Source organism: Micromys minutus (genome assembly GCF_963924665.1).
Source record: "Micromys minutus genome assembly, chromosome: 3".
Classification (NCBI taxonomy): domain Eukaryota; kingdom Metazoa; phylum Chordata; class Mammalia; order Rodentia; family Muridae; genus Micromys; species Micromys minutus.
The window spans coordinates 37,531,951-37,545,941 of NC_137972.1; the positions used below are offsets into that span (position 1 = coordinate 37,531,951).

The following is a 13,991-nucleotide window of genomic DNA, read 5'->3' on the forward strand; positions in this document are numbered from 1 at the left end:
GACGTCTTTATTTTTTTTTCTCTTGGTTAAATTGTTGGAAGTGAGATTTTGGGATAATATGGTGTGCTTCATTGTAGAATCTGATAAATCTTTTTTTAAATTGGTTATATCATTTTTCTACCAACAGTTGTAAGAAGTCCAGTTTAAATTGTAGGAGAAAGATACAGAATAAAAAGTGAGTTCCGTTCCACCTCCAAGTGTGTTTGTTGTTACTAGATTTCTTGGACTAGGAGAAACTCTAAAACATGTTTGTTTAATCCAGCTGGGGGTTAAATTTGACTCAAGCATTTACACATAGTTCATAAATAAGTAAAACAATTCTTTACACCACCCCAGATGGCCCGAGTTTTCTTGTGCTATCTAAGGTGTGCTCTAAGAACTGACTTGATACTACAAGAGCAAGTGGGGGTTCCCTTTAAGGGTTCCTGGATGAGGGGTGGTGTAACAGGGAGCATTGGAGGTCCAGGTGGGTCTGAGCTCTCACATTCATGGATGCCAATCTAAGTCACAACACCATGTCTTATCTGTTCCCAAGAAAGAAGAGCTGGGCTTTGTTTGTTTAGAGGGATCAGCTTAGTTTATGAGTTCTGAAGTGAGAGGCATCCTGAGTCATGATTGGTTACCTGGTAGCAGCTGCTGGATCTTTAGTTCCATATCCTTCTCTTTTGGGGTGACGCATAGTCTTTCCTTCATGAAATCATCCTCCTTGGACCTGACTCCAAGACTCTAAAGTAGATTAAGGAGAAACTTCCCACATGCACGAGGCTTCTTCACTCAGAAGAAACTGTGCTTGATCCCGATTATAAGGAAACAAACTAGTATCACCCTTATTTCTAAAAATACAAAACAAAACAAAATGACCAACCAAACCAAAAAAAAAAAAAAAAAAAAAAAAAAAAAAAAAAAAACAAAAAACAAAAAACAACCTGCTTTCAATTTTGGGTTGGGAAAATAGTTCAGTTGACAAAGCAATTGCCCCATAAGCATGGGAATTTGAGTTTAGCCCAGCTGCTTCTTCTAAAAAGAAAAGAAAAAAGGGAGGAGGAGGAGGAGGAGAGGAGGAAGAAGAAGAGGAAGAGAGGAAGAAGAGGAAGAAGAACAAGAAGAACAACAACAAAAGCCAGGCCAGGCATGCACACTCAGCACTGGGGGGCCAGAGACAGGCAGCTCCTTGGAGCTCACTGGATAAATATCCTAGCCTACTTCTAGATGAGAGAGAAACCCTATGAAAAAATAAAAATGTTGGACGACATACAAGGATTAGCACCTGAGGATGTCCTCTGGTCTCCAAACACACTCAGACTTGAGCATGTACACCCTCACACATATGTGCACCTGTTTGATGTGTATTCATACATACAACAATAGTTACAACAACAAAAATCCCCAGACCTTCCGATTTTCCCCAGAAGGGTAGGCAAGAGAGGCAGAAGGCCAGAATCTGAGCTGGAGTATGCCTAGTTCACAGTCTATGGTCAATGAAGGGAGGTAGTTGGCCTTGAATATCAGCCCCAGAGTTCTGTTAAATTAAATCCATGTCATCTTTTTAACATGGATATCTTTTTTGAGGGACCTGAAAGAAGGGACTTTTGTTTGTTTTGTTCTTATCGGACAAGATGGTGGACAAATACAAATGGCTGAGAACTTGTTATTCTAGTGGCCAGGAAGGAAGGGAGGGGACTCTCCTTCTGTTTTCACAGGTTTCCCGTTCTTTGTTCTCTTCTCTTACTACACAGCCATTTTCCACTTTCCAGTCTGTCACTGATACTGAAGGAAGGAGAGCCATGTGCAGACAATGGGTGGAGTGGAGTAAGAGGGGAATGGCGAGTAGGGACAGAAAACAGCACAGGAATCAGGATTTAGGATCTGGAGTGGGAAGGTTCATTGAGGGAGTGTGAGCAACTTCCTTAGGCTCCTTGAAACTGTTAAGGGAAGCTCTGGGTCTCCACAGTTACATGCAATCTGGCACAGACTTTACATTTAAATGTTAAGTGAAAGACAGTGAAATTGTAGATGATTCAGATGCAAGAGGAACTGTATCATTAACAAAGTTGGGAGGTTTATAAGTTAAGGAAATCCATGGTCTCAGATGTTAAATATCTTCAGACATTTTTCAAAAACAAAACTCAAGATTTTAAATTTAACAGTGATCACAAATAGGAAAGTGATTATCTGAAAATTGGGAGCTGTATGACTAAGTTTTTTTTTAATGAATTATTCAGTTCAAACTGATAGTTACAACATAGTTAAAATAAAAATGACTGGATGTGACCCAAACATGTCATGTGAATACATAAAGATTTAAGATCCACAGTAACAACAGCAGAGCAGTTTAGTAGGAACGGAAAGCAGCTTGGTTGTGCAATCGTTAGCTGAGATTGTGGGTAGGTGTGAGAAGAAAATGTCAGGCACAGGAATGGGAAATATGGATGGAGCGCACCAGGAGGACCCTTGGTGTGCGCAGAGCATCACAGCGCCCATTACCTCCTGTGGGAGGAAGTGGAAAGAGTGCTCTACTCTTAGGATGGGAAGAATTAAAAATTGAAATGACTAACTTTCTCAGAGTCCAAACATGTAGGTGGTCGAGGTAGCACAAAGATTCTCATTGTCAAGGACCCTGTTTTTATTCTACCATGAACCCTGTGGAGATCAGAAAACCCTTCACTCCCCAAGCCAGTAGTTCTCAATCTGTGGGTTATGACCCCTTTGGGGGCAGGAGGTTGAACAACTCTTTCTCAGGGGTCACCTAAGACCACTAGAAAACAAAAATATTTACACTATGATTCATAACAGCAACAGGATTACAGTTATAAAGTAGCAATGAAAGTAATTTTACAGTTGGGGTCACCACAACATGAGAAACTGTATTAAAGGGCCATAGCACCATGACATGTTGTGAACCACTGTTGGCCTTGTGTGTCCCAGGCATCTTGTCCAGTGTCAACACCAAATCTTCCAGACATCTCCCACAGAAGGCTTCTGGGGAGACTTCTGAGATCCCATAAGCGTATGCTTGAAACTATTCAGCACTGAGTAGGTTCCATTCCTGGATTGTGCAGTTGTTTGTGTTGTGTTGTCTAAAGTTCTACTGAAATGGGCCCGACCCATCTCTCTCCCTCTTTTATTCTGGGTGATTACAAAAGTGCTGGCGAATTCTTTCCACCAGTGGTTCCTGCATCACCAACGCCTGTTGTGGGACTCTTTGTTGTTCAGAATTCACCTTAGGGGTTTTCTCGGGCTCCATCTTCTTGCTCTGTGGTGGTTTTGAGCTTTCTTTTTTCTTTCCAGGCTGGGAGGAAGATGCAGTTTCACTTCTAGGTGTTAGGGTTCTCTTTCACAGTGGGGTGTCATGACCTTAAAAGCATTTTAGGTTGCCTGCTTGCTATTCCCACCCCCAACCCCCAGTCATACCTCCAGTAATCTAGAGACTTGTTTTAGTAAATGAATTCAGAAGTCCAGCATTAAAGGCCATTTGTCCTGTAGTATGAGAAGTGACATATACAACCCAGTGTTGTCTTTTAAATTCTCCATGTTGGTAGGTTTGGGGTGTTGATTTGAAGGCTGGTTATGTTTCTGGATTGGCCTTGGGATGCTACACATGGCTTCATTCTATTGCTAAGGGTGGAAAGGTGTTTGTTGTGATCATAATTGTCTTAATTATAATTGCTGTCAGAGCTCTCTCCTGCCAGGTAATTGAGGTCTGATAGTCATTCTTAGCTAAAGCCACCCACAAAAACCACACACAGTGCGTTTTACTCAAAACAGTACTTTAACCACTACTTTGTGATGCAAAATCAGTGGAATTTTGGGTACTTTCTGTAAAATTGAAATCTTTATGGGGGTTTTCCGACATCCCCGTTGAATGTTAACAAGTGATCAGTGAACTAGACTTAAGTGGATTTAGCTAAACATTTGACTTCTGGGACAGGATGGGACAGCAATGAGTACTGTCATCCGGAAGGAGCTGCCTTGATTGAGATTGGCTGCCCTTTTGAAAGATGTGGCTAAGGAAGAGAGAGGTATTGTACGAGATCTCTCGGTGTGGGAGGCAGATATGTTCAGAGTGTACCTGTTGCTTATCTTTGCCACAGGGTTTTCAGTCCTGATACAGTATTCCCATTTAGTGCTTTCTAGCTTATAGACTCTCTTATGAAAGAGATTTGAAAAGAAAGATCAGTGGGTAGTGTTTGCCACGCAGGGATGGGTTGGGAAGGGGATGACTGCTACACTAGGCTAGCCCTGTTCTGGAAGGCAGGCAGCACCTGACTTGGGAAGAGCTAGCTGTCTTGGCAGAAGTCAGGAGGCGTCTGTTTATTTTTGAGCCAGTGCTCAGGAAGTTACTTTCCCTGTTGAAGGCTCCAGGGCTCAGCTTTTTAAGGCTCATTACTGCTCTGTGGTTTGGTAGACTGGGCTTGCTGTCTTTTAACTGAGACCCTGTCTCAAAACCGACCAACCAACACCCAAAACAAAACTTGATTTGGTATAGTGGCAAACATTTGAGCAAATAAAGTCACAAAGGCTTTCTTGCACATGGGCACTGGACTGTCATACCTAACGCTTAGCCTGGAAATACGACTTCTTCATGGAGGATGGGGAGAGATAATTCTGAAGATGACTTGGCTCTCAATCCCTGAAATAAAGGTGCAGAAAAAGGTGGTGTGTGGAGGAGGCAGTGTTACCAGGGCCCTCTCAGAGGCCCTGGGAGAGTTACCTGCAGATTCTGTTTTAGCTACACTACACTAGCTTTGGCGTTGACGCCCACATTCCCAGGGTAGGACCTGCTGCGTGTAAGGCGGAGTGACATTCCAGTTTCAATTATTTTCTGCTGAAGCTGGCAAACTGAATGAAGATTTATATCTTTGGTGACAGGATTCAAATGAGACACGACAAACCTGTAAAAGCTGCCACCTAAACATGTCAGTGCAGAAGTTTCCAGTGAACTAGATAGGACGTGGAGAGAGAGACACAGCATAAACAGCCAACCGTGCCGTACTGGATGGCTCGGGACATCAAAGACTAAGCCCAGGGCAAAGAACAGGTCCTTGCTGGTCACACAGTATTATGGGATTGAGTACAGGCGCCATTTTGGTTTTAGACAAAAAGCACGTGTCTCTCGAAGGCTTTCCTTATGGTGGAAATTTTTAAATTGATGGAACATTGTTTAAGTTACCCAGTTTATATAGTAAAGTGACAGTGATGAAACTACCCGTTAATATGGATTTAACCCTGACCCAGTTCTCTGAGCTGGGTGAAAATTAGTCCTGTTTACCAAAGCACAGTAAATAGGCACCAAAAAGAGCAGCCAGAGCCAGCCTTGCTTCAGGAAGGAACACGTTTTCTCTATTTGGATAGAAGAATGAGCCTAGAATAAAACAAACATCATAATGGGCTGTGACAGAATTGTGATCCTCGGGGAGTGGACAACAACACATTTCAATGTTCATGATATTTCCTCTACCTGGGGGATGCCAAGTCAAAGTTCTCCACACTACACAGGGCACCCTGGACTTTGTCATGCCAGGGCCTTTGACAGCCTGGTGCCACCCAGTCACTGAGGAGAATAAATTCTGTATGAAGTTCCCTCCGATATTTGTTTCACTGATTTTTCTTGGAATATGAACAATTGTTTTGTTTTTTAAATTCAGGTCAGCATTTCCTGAATTAATCTGGTAACCAAATCAGTTTTTAAGTGTAGTTTAACTCAGTCCCAATGGGGAGAAAAATCTAACCCCGGAATTGCTCTCGAGCCACAAGGAAATGCCAAATGAAAGCCACCAGCCAGTCACCAGGTAATATTCTGCATCATTTATTAAATATTTTTAGGTATGCATTTACAAACTTGACTTGCTTCAGAGCTCTGCTTACGGTTCATTTTTTCGACTTTTGTGCAGAGATGGTCTAGTAAAACGAGACCTAGGTACAAAACAAGGCAACAGGTAGAAAGCACTTCCTGTTATACTTTGCACTCATCCAGAAAAGAAATCATGTGACAGAGAAATAAAACCCAAACGTGGCTCTTTCAGAAGAACAGCATTGTCAGTGTTCAGCTATGTACCCTAAGGGGGCAGCTATGCATCCTAAGGGATAGCTCCTACTTTGTCTTATATGGATGTGTGTATGTATGTATGTATGGACGGATGTATGTGTATATATATATATATATATATATATATATATACATATATATATATGTGCATAATAACTTCTTACCTATTGCATCATGTTGGTTCAGATGAAGAAAACCTAGAAACCATCAGCTAATTCATTTGACTATAACGTGACATGAAAACTCACCCGGGAGATGACAGTGATTGGTCAGCAATATGCTGTTATCCCAAACGTCATGTAAAAAGTTCCCTTTAAAAAATTTAATTCGATTCCTTTCAAGCTAAAGTGTGAGCCTCTAGCATGGCTCTCTTAAATGATTAATTCTGAAGCTTAAAATTATCCTTGAAACTAAAGTTGCTTTTCTCAAAATGAATGTTGTTTGAATGTTGGTTCACAGACCTGGAGTTATCACTAGGATACAGGGGCACTAATGCCATTAGCAACGAGAAACAGCATCACCTTAGGATAATTACAAGGTACAAAATTGCCCTGGGGCCAGAAACTCACTATTAATATAATTTTGGCAGCAGCAGCATCATTTGATATTTAACCATTTATTACATTAAGTATTAACATATCAGCTTCAAAGATGCGCACTCCTTTAGGACACTCAGGAGTTTACAAAGTTATGGTGATTGTATAATTTGTATTGCACAGTTTTGTAAAAAACATAAATACTGGCTATTCTAGTTTTAAATACAAAATACATGTCATATACTTTTAAATCTATAATCTGGTTCAAGTGCAAATCAGGTACTTTCTGTAGTCCTTCCAAAAAAGGCATTTTTAATATTTTTGGCAGGAGTGACAAGTCACCATGCCAACAGAGCTAATTACAATACGAAAGTCCAAACCTCTGAGAAGCAATCATATACATACAATACAAAACCGAGTATTTACAAATGTACTGATCGTACATGTAACCTCAGTGGGCAAATCGGAACCAACGAGCCATACCCACGCTGACAATAACTTAAGGAGGGTTGCGTCCAGTCCCTCCGTCTCATTTGCTTAGGCTGGCTGCTGTGGGTTGACGTTCATGTGAGGAGGATGTCCTAGAAGGCCAATTCTTTGTTTCTGCTTCCGCTGTTCTGTCATCTGGAAAGTTAAAAAGTTTCATCATTGCACTCAGACACTTCCTGTGCGTCAGGTCACACACTGAACCATAGATTTACCTCTGTGGTTATGGGTTATTCTGAAACCCACTTTCTACAAATAGTGTACCGTGGCACACACACACGCACACGCACACACACGCACACACACACACACACACGTGCACACACACACAGTTTCAACAAAGGCATCCTTCTCCGCAGATGGGGAATTCTGTGGCCTCATCATGCAGGGTGACATTCAGAAGTACTGCTTGCTACTTGTTTCACAGAGAAACAAAAGACAGATGAAGCACAGCTTCTAGGTCATTTCTAAAAACCATTTCCAAGTGATGTAGAGACTCATTGGAAAATGGCAGCCCACTATGATTATGTTGTGTTACATTGTTCAGAAAAGCAGTGTTTTTAGAATCCCTGGGTATGAGACTTTGTGTCCACATTCTTCAAGGGCTCTTGGGTTCCTCTGCTCAGTGATTCTTTGAGGTAAGAAAAAAGTTACCTGGCTCTTCTAGGAAAGCTGATGGGTCCTCACTCCTGCAAGGTCCAGGATAACTAAAGGCTATAAAACAGCACTCTGGCCACCAGTGCTGAGAGCATGCACTAGATTTTGGGTCACATCAGGACAGAACATGAGTCAGTGTGGGTCCCCATGAGAAGTATACTCTCAGCCCAGAGCAAGAGGTTGGTTTTCTTCTGGGTGCTGGGTTGAGCTCTCATTCTGGGTCTCTAGTTCTCTCCTGGGTATTTTACAACTCAGTTCTCTGCAATAAGAGTTTTCTCAGCATTCTCAGGACTACTCTGAACGTGAGGCCCACAAGTTAACTACGATGTGCCAAGAGCACAAGGTTTAAAAGTAGAACAGTAAAAAAACAAAAGACTTTAAAATCAGACAGCAACGTTAAATGTTATCTAATTTCTGCCACGTTGTGCATTAGCTCATGTGACGAAGGTGATTCCCGTGTGTCGGGTGGAAAGCTGAGGACGTACGTAAATGAGAGTAGATGCAGATGTCTGGGCATCATGTCACATTCAGGGTACCTAGGTTTCAGTTCTCGCCCGAACTAATCGTGCTGGTCCATACCTGGTACAGTTACTCTGAACTGAACTTTAAAACAGTTATATTCTGCTTTCTCAAAGTAGAGCACTTTGCTGTTTAAACCAAGAGATACCATTTTCTTACACTCAGATGGAAATGCTTTCTTTGCTTATAATGTAGACAAAAAGATGTACAAAGACTGAACACCTGCACTTGGAAGTTTTAAGTGAAGATTTTGGTAAGGAACTGAATGAACATATTCTAGCCAGCCTCCAAAGTTGACATTCCCAGGTTCATCTGAGGAAGGAGATGTTCACATGACACATGGAATACACTCATTGTTCCGTTAACCTGTCAGTTACATGCTCATCTGAATGATTGACAGTTTAGACAGGTAGCTCAGGTAGTTCAGATAGGTTGCTCCCATCAACTGCTGTCTAGACATGCAATCTTGTGAGGAATCATTTCTTCATAATCTCAAGTATTTAAACAGGTTTAGAAATCTTGGCATACTCACCCTCTATGAAAGGGTTCTTTCCTAAAATGTCCATATGGAGCTGCTAAGTAAGACCTTGCAGCTCAAAGCTGGCCCTTACAACCTTCTCTGTAATGTTTTCAGTAACTGCTGGTACCAGAGATAAACTGTTGTGTGCACTGGCCTCCTCGCTGCTCAGTAAGTCACTCATTCTCTGTCTTAAACTCACCACTCGTGAGGCTTTCTGCCTTTTAGCAAGTGGGTCTTCGGTTTCACTCAGAGCCATCAATGGCTCCCTCCCCCATGGTCCTGCTCTTCCTTTCCATTTGCTTCTTTAAAGCTTGTTGGCAAATCATATTCCCTCCCTCATAAACCAATGAGGTCCATAGTGCTGTAGGCTAGTGTGATTCTGAATGCTATCACGTCAAGTACCCAGTACAGACCTATCTGACTTCGATTGCTTCCACAGAATGGTTCATAAATGGTTCAGCACCATAACCACCCAACAAAAACACTAGAATCTATATAGACAAAGGGGACCACAAACAGAATCTGAGCTACCAGGTCTGCTGTGGAGGCCTAGGAACATGTATTTCTAATGATTTCCTGGGTGTTGAAGATGTTGCAGGGTTGTTTTTAAAGAGCTGGATGTGTACATTTTGAGCATGTTTTTCTCTATTCCTGGACTTCCTTTTTCTTACTATGAAGAAAGGTCTTGGAAAAGATTCTCTCTAGCTGGGAATACAGTATCGCACTATTTGACTGTGGGATCTGAATCAACCATAGCCTCTTAGACAGGAGGAAGCCATAACCCTCCCACTAGAAGAATTGGTGATCAGAAACAACTACAAGGGAGTTAAGGGGGGTGGGGTGGGAGAGACAAAACGAAAACAAAAAACAAAAGCCATAAAACAGCAAAGTACTAAATCTGACTTAAAAGGAAGCAAGGCCAATGGGATTGTACACTTAGCTTTGCCACTGCCCTGCCTGTCTGTCCAGACTTCTCCCGATACAGTTTATCTGGCTATCTTCCCGCAGGACACCACTCACCATGTGTTCCCATCACTGTGTCAAGTGATAACAACAGACAACCAAAACAGAACTGACAGATCAAAGTCCCCATCAGATTTATAGTGAAGTAACTGAGCCACTGTAGAATAGTCAACGGTGTTAGAATCTCCACTCGGTTGAAGACGGGCAGGAAGCAGAGCTGTGCTACATAAACGCAGAAACTAGCTCGAACATCTCTGTGCTGCCTTCTGCCTCTTGTCAATAGAGATATAGCTACAGATACAGATATAAATCAGACAGAAGCAACATCACAAAGACCTTGCACTAGAACACAAGACCCAGCTTGGGTGATCATGACGTGAGAAAAAGCCAGCATAGGGGAGAGGCTCACTGCCAGAGTACAAATCTTATTCTGGCTTACAATAGATCTTAATTCTCTCTGAAAAGCTTCTAATTACACACGGAAAAACATCCTGGTTACTGAGATTCCAAATAGCCAGCAGGGTCTAGTAACCAGAATTCCTTCCTGTTCTGCAGAGTCAGTCAGACTTAAATGACAAACCCCAAATGCTTAGAAGTAAAAACAAAACAATAACCAAAACTCCAAAACCAAAGAACCTGAAACAAGGGTGCTAAATCCTATCTCACTGGCCAGCTTTCTCAGACTCTGAACCATGCACAAACAACCCTGAGAAGGTCTTGGGGGCAATGGCCGCAGCCTTTCCCGTAAGCTCACTGTGAGGAACTTGTCACCCCCTCTTTGTCCATTCCCACAGAAACAGCTTCAGACCTCTGTAGCATACTTTGCTTAATGGAATTCACCTGATTGTAAGTCCTGGCGAGGAGACAGCTAGTTCTAGAAGGCAGATGCTAGGCCCTTTGCCCTCGTGTCCCTGATATCTAGTGCTGTGTGGCAAACCGTGACTCCTGAGTGTTGGAAGTGAGGGATGTGCAGCCATTCCTTGAGCGTGCCATGCACTGTCATGCATTTGCTCATGCGGCTTCCTTTCCAGGAAGGCCCCTACTGTGGTTCTCTGCCAGCCCAGAAGCCACCTCCTTGTGTGATTCAGAAGCTACACTCCTTTCTCACTCTAAGCCACCGCTGTTGGGCCAGCCTCCTTTGTGTTCCATGGGGCTCCATTCACTCCTTCTCTTTGTTCCTCGCTAACCATGGAGTCCTAGAAGGCACTCGGCTCTCTTTCACGGGAAAGGCAACATGCTAATGTAACTGAGATGTTCAGGCACTTCTTAACATTCCTGGCATAACAGGTAAGAGGCACTGTCCCTTAGGAAGCCAGTCACATTTCCAAGAAAATTAACCTTTTGCTTAGTATTTGCTCTTTTGCATTATGTAGGAAACATGCAAAAAGAAATTATGAAGTTCTTACATTAGTCTTCCTCCTTGGAATAAGGATGTAAGAGAATCACATTTAGTGTTCAGAATCTCTTGGGAGGGGAAACTGGGAGATGAGATGCATCACTTAGTACTTAGAGTAGCAATCCTAAGCAACGGCTCTCAATGGAGTGATGACACCCCGAATCACATTTTCACTAATATCCTCACAAGGACGGCACCTCTAGTTGGTAGTTTAGAAAAACGGCATCCAAAGGCCTCAAGCACAGCAAGGAGTGAAACCTAAAGTCGTTCACACTTAGACGACCGTGTCTCCATTGCTGGTTTCCGGGTCACAGTACAGCCAAGGGATGAAGCAAGTTTTTGGGTTTCCCAGTGAATGGCCGTCTATCATGGCTGTAGTAAAAGTGTCTGTGACAGACTTTCTTGTTCTTGAAGCATTTGTGGGGCTTTTAGGTCTTAATCCGTTTTGTTGCCTTTTGTGGGCAGGAATCCTTGCAATGACCAAAACCAGATCTGTAACATGCCACCTCGAGTTCTGATACACAACAGCTTAAAAATGTTTAAAATTCTCTTAACTCCAAACTGAATAACATGCAGTCCTAGTCAAGTTGGATCAGAGATGAGGCAAAGGTTTGTTAAGACTCACTAAGGAAGCAATTGCTACCTCCTTTTGCATTAAATAACCCCACCCCCCAAGCAACAGTGGCTTTTTTTTTCCTCCCTGTGTTTCTTAGCATGTTGAAACTTGAGTACTTCAATTTTGGTAAAAGAACTTCAAAATGTGCTATTACTTTTCCAAGCTTCCTTGTAGCCTAGAACACTTTCCAAGAAAAAAAAAAAAGTTCATTTTCAGAATCCCTCAGAGGCGAGGGCTTTCTAAAGAGTGGTTCCAACTGCCAACCTGAAACTGAAAAAAAAAAAAAAAAAGTAAAAAGGGCTGTGAATCGAACTGTGAAAACCATCCAGGATCTAAGGTGACTTCATGACTCTTAGTCAAGTTTTAGCTCAATAGATATAGCTCTACCCTGGTCCGAGTTTACAAAAGCTGTGCACAACTTGTGTGTGTATATGTGTGTGTGTGTGCGCACAAGCACATATGGCAGTGGAACAGTGGATGCATTCTCAGTCCCATGAAACAGTAAGGTTCTTCTCCTTTTAAGAAAGAAAGAGAAAGAAAGAGAGGAAGGAGGGAGGGAGGGAAGGAGGGAGGGAGAGAGGAAGAAAGCAAAAAACAATTTAAGTTTATCGTAGAAGGCAAACTGAGTACCAAACAAACCTACTCAAAGCAGGCCAACACTGGGGGGGGGGGAGGGCTTCACAACCCCAGCCGTGCTGTATTGTGGGATGCGTTTCCTAGGAGTGTGCAGTGCCCCTTGACTTTCTCACTCAAAAAAACCAGGGAACTGGAAAGATGGCCCATGTTTTCCTGAGTATTTCCCTACACCTGCTGTCTTTCCTCAGGCCAACTCACACCAAGGTCAAGTTCACTGGTCTATGAAGTGGGGCTCTGGGTATTGCATAGACAGGGATTTCAAAAGAACCCGAAGGGAAGGGCTGCCTTGGTTTTTACCCCCACAGAACACTCAAAAACTTAATGGTTTAATTTCTGATGTATTTTAAGAAACTGGAGACACCCAATTGTTCATATCAATAGAGCTGGAGAAGGGGATAGTGATAAATAGTCACGAGGAACTCAGATGAGGGTCAGGGACATGGTAGAGCCAGGAGGCCTCAGCAGTAGCAGTCCTGATACCCTAGGCAGGAAGTTCAGGTGAACACTCTGAAAAATGACACTGGCGTCACGGGTAGCGCCTGTGTTTAAAGTGTCTTGGATCAGAGTCCAAGAATTGTTTTTTGTACCTAATTTAAAACGTGTAATTGGACTGAACTTCTTGATGCCATAGCTATTTCAGATGGGAGAGAAAAGCTTGCTAGGCTGTGAAGTTCACCAGCCTCTCAGGGGCTGGAGGGACAGAGGCAGACAGCCCCTGATGTATTCATGAGTCTGCTTGTCCTGTGAAACACCCGTTAAACGTCTCACAGCAGGATGGGCAGTTAATAAGCAAAGCAATCTATATCTTCATCAGTTTTCTTATTTAGGTTATTGCTCATCTCAGGTGGCTGTCAAGCCCTGGGCTACAGATGGCTTTCATCGATAAGACCTTTCTCACTGGTCTTTTATTATTTGTATCTTGGTATATTTGAAAGGAAAGAACTTGAGGCCAAATGCTATCTTAGGGCACAGATGAGCAAAATTCAGCAGGAAAAGAAATATAATTGAAAGCCAAATTATTAAAAATGCTCTTTCAACTGTCTGTGAGAAGTGTTTACTGCAAGCCAGCTCTTCTCTAGTTTTGAAGTACATGAAAATAACAAGTCACCTGTGGGTATACCTCACTGCTTACCTCCAGGGCAGGCTTGTCCAGTACCTACTGTGCTGTCTCTGCCCATTGAAATGCCCTCAGAACCGTATGAAGCTGAGCTGTACCTGTTAGCATGTGGCTATCCCTGGGAAACTTCTCTCCATCCCTGGTTCAAGTCCTTGACCCAAAGTGGCCCTATCACTATGCAAGTGTCTGGTAACTGCTGTGTTCATAAGGCATCAAAGAGCTGTGGGTGGAGGACAGTGAGCTAGGTTAGTGTAAATCTGTCACCGCTTTTCAACTCCCTTCAAGGGGCAGCGTGGGGGCTGTGTTTCTCGGATGACTAGAAAGGCTCCCCAGAACTTGCAGTTTCTCTGGGGCTGCTAAGTTTTAAAATGTCTGTGAACGCTTGAGAAGTCACGGCCTAAGAAGCTAAGGTAGATCTAAGCACACACTCTCCCATTAGTGAGTCAAGTCCCAAAAGCTTTAAGTAGTGTCGGTCATCTTTGTCCCCCAGTGCTACACT

At 42.8% G+C, this 13,991-nt stretch overlaps 1 protein-coding gene across 14 annotated transcripts in view; it reads right to left on the minus strand.

Moving 5' to 3' along the window:
* Positions 1-5,790: 5,790 nt before the first annotated feature.
* Positions 5,791-13,991, minus strand: part of ITPR1 (inositol 1,4,5-trisphosphate receptor type 1) — a 313,259-nt gene continuing 305,058 nt past the window's right edge. For all 14 annotated transcript variants that reach the window (XM_080913792.1, XM_080913793.1, XM_080913799.1 and 11 more), the window contains one exon: positions 5,791-7,206. In XM_080913792.1, coding sequence (XP_080769918.1) covers positions 7,120-7,206 — 87 coding nt within the window. In that variant the 3' untranslated portion in view covers positions 5,791-7,119. The remainder of the gene's footprint in view (positions 7,207-13,991) is intronic.